Source organism: Rhagoletis pomonella, unplaced genomic scaffold (assembly GCF_013731165.1).
Source record: "Rhagoletis pomonella isolate Grant_MI unplaced genomic scaffold, Rhpom_1.0 Rhpom_scaffold_00002, whole genome shotgun sequence".
NCBI lineage: Eukaryota > Metazoa > Arthropoda > Insecta > Diptera > Tephritidae > Rhagoletis > Rhagoletis pomonella.
The window spans coordinates 41,565,725-41,568,277 of record NW_023458556.1 but is presented as its reverse complement, the minus strand read 5'-3'; the positions used below and the strand labels follow the sequence as shown (position 1 = coordinate 41,568,277).

Here is a 2,553-nt window from a genome sequence, read left to right as displayed (position 1 = left end):
ATATGTACATATTTTCCTAAGTGGTATAAACGTAAGAATAACTGCATTATTATTTATATATATATATATTTGTATGTATGAATGCATGTATGTATGTGTATGCATTCGTTTTTAATTAAATTTCAAGCAAACTTCCTTGGATTTCTGTATGCATTTAGCTGTGTGTAAGTAAGCAGAAAAACGGTTTCGATTTTTTGCGAAAAAAGGCGAGCGCCAAGAAATTATGTAGATAAAACAACGTTGCGTGATAGACGCGCATAAAAATACCTATGATGAAAATGTTGAAGCAAAATTACATAAAATCTAGCAATAACGTACATACAGACGTACACATAGTTAAGAGTACAAAAATTATATATATATTACATATATTTAAGTAGGTATGTAGTATATATGTATAGTGTATTTCAGTTAAGCATGAATTTTTTGTGAGTAGAGTGTAGCATATGGAAGCAATTTATTCTCAAGACAGAAGCTAATTAAATTTGAATCGCTCGTTCTTTGGAAGAACGCCATAATTCAGACAATTTTTTTTTAAACTACTATTGAGGTATTGAAATTACAAAAAACTACGAAAAATTTTCTACCATTAAACAATTGGCATGTGAAAACAAAGTTGCGTATGTGTATCGGAAATACACTGGGCATTAAATAAAGAATTTGGGCATTAGATAATATCCGTATAACTATATTAAAATTACATGATATTTTTTAAACTAGTGGAGACTCAAATTCTCAAATTTTTCATTAAATTGTTTCTCATTTAATGTTGAGTGGAAACCGGGCATTACTATTTCACTCTTCTCCATTTGTCTGAGCAACTACTTACATATAAAAAAGAACAAACACTCTTATACCAAAGTATGAAGGCATATTAAGGAGCCAAATTCTATGAGTATATTTATTATATTACTTTAAGACAAGGGAAAAATTTCACTAAAAACGTTACCTGTTTTTTTTTTTGTTATTTTTATGGCCTTATAACAATTATATTCAACAATTTTGATGAGCTTGAGGCCGTTCCTAAAACCATTTTCCTCGCATTTTTTATTATTCAGTTATGACGTTCTTCTAGCAAACGAGCAATATGTATGCACATAGATAGCCTTCGAAAATCATTAGGTGTGATGAAATATAAATTAGAAAAAGCATATGTATATATGTATGCGTGTATGTAGGTAGGTACAGTAGTGACCATATTAAGTTTACCAACAATATAAGCAAAAACAATAAATAATTAAATACCAAACAACAAAGGTAAGTCAATAAATGATAATTTCTATAAAAGAAATACATATGTATGTACTATTTCAAATTAGTACAAAATATCAAAAGAATGATATTTGCTGATGATGGAGTATGAGCAACGCATTTTTTTATATATTCCAAAAAGTGTTAATTCATAAACAAAAGTATTGAAAATGGTAAAAAAATATATAGGACACTGTAAGCCTTGTTCAATATTTAGTGGAAAGCAGAGTGACCAGATGATGACAAAAAATTAAGATAAATTTATTTAAAAAATAGGCATTTTAAATCGGCTTTCGTTAGATGGGGAAAATTTTCACGAAATAATTATTTAACGAAGACGCAGTACCAGTTTAGCATTGCTCCATGCTCTTCATTCACTAACATCCAATTCTTTGGAAAAATACCTTAGATGTACTGTAAGGTCTTACTTAAAAAGCCTTGGCTAAAAGTATTGATTAATAAGAGCTCTTCATTTCGAAGACTTGTTCTTAGGCAGAAATAACATGGTTGCATATGTTTTGCTGTATTACCATAGCAATTCAATTAATCTTTTATCTTGACTGCTTGAATTTCCAAAGATTAGTCTCATTAGTCACAGAATGAAAAAATGTGATAAGGATAAGTGGGTAATTCACAGCAAATTTTTTTTTATATTTACATAAAATCGATTTACTTTTGTCAGAGTACTAAAAAGTGAAAATTACTTATAAAAAAGATAGCTTTAAAAAAGTCCCGAAGCTGGACCGAAAATTGCGAGGGTAGAAAAAATAGAATTGTTAAATCTAGCCTTAAAAAGGCTTATCTGGTCACACTGGTGGACAGAAAGTGTTGCTTAGTATTTTTGCCTAACAAACAGAGCATCTAATGGGGTTTCCAAATTTATGCTATCAATGTAGCCAGAAACAAGAAGTTTGAATTTCCGTTAATGAATGTCACCTCACCGATGCGGAAAACCCAAATTTTTAATAAACAAAATTTAATAAAGTAACTTTTATCTGACCACTACTGTATTGCTGTATATGGTCGTGTATATAATAGGAGTATACGTTGGCATAAAATAGTATTTACATACATAATTTTGAATAAATAAGAGAAAAGTCTGTTTAAATAATTATTATTTTTTTTTTTTTTTTTTTTTTTGTTGAGCAAGACAAACATTCCACTAAATCACAAACATATTGACAAACAGGACATTCAATCAGACATATCTACATAAGTATGTAGTAGGTATGCAGCGAAATATGTATTTATCTCTTACCAACAGCAACTCATCCACACCAGTGCCATCGCCGAGCGGATTTA

General features: G+C 29.5%; 1 protein-coding gene across 1 annotated transcript in view; it reads right to left on the bottom strand.

Moving 5' to 3' along the window:
• The window catches only part of LOC118733626 (disks large 1 tumor suppressor protein), a gene marked incomplete in the record, with an annotated part of 154,815 nt that overhangs the window by 121,060 nt on the left and 31,202 nt on the right, over positions 1-2,553 (bottom strand). The window contains 1 exon segment of the mRNA XM_036463119.1: positions 2,510-2,553. Coding sequence (XP_036319012.1) covers positions 2,510-2,553 — 44 coding nt within the window.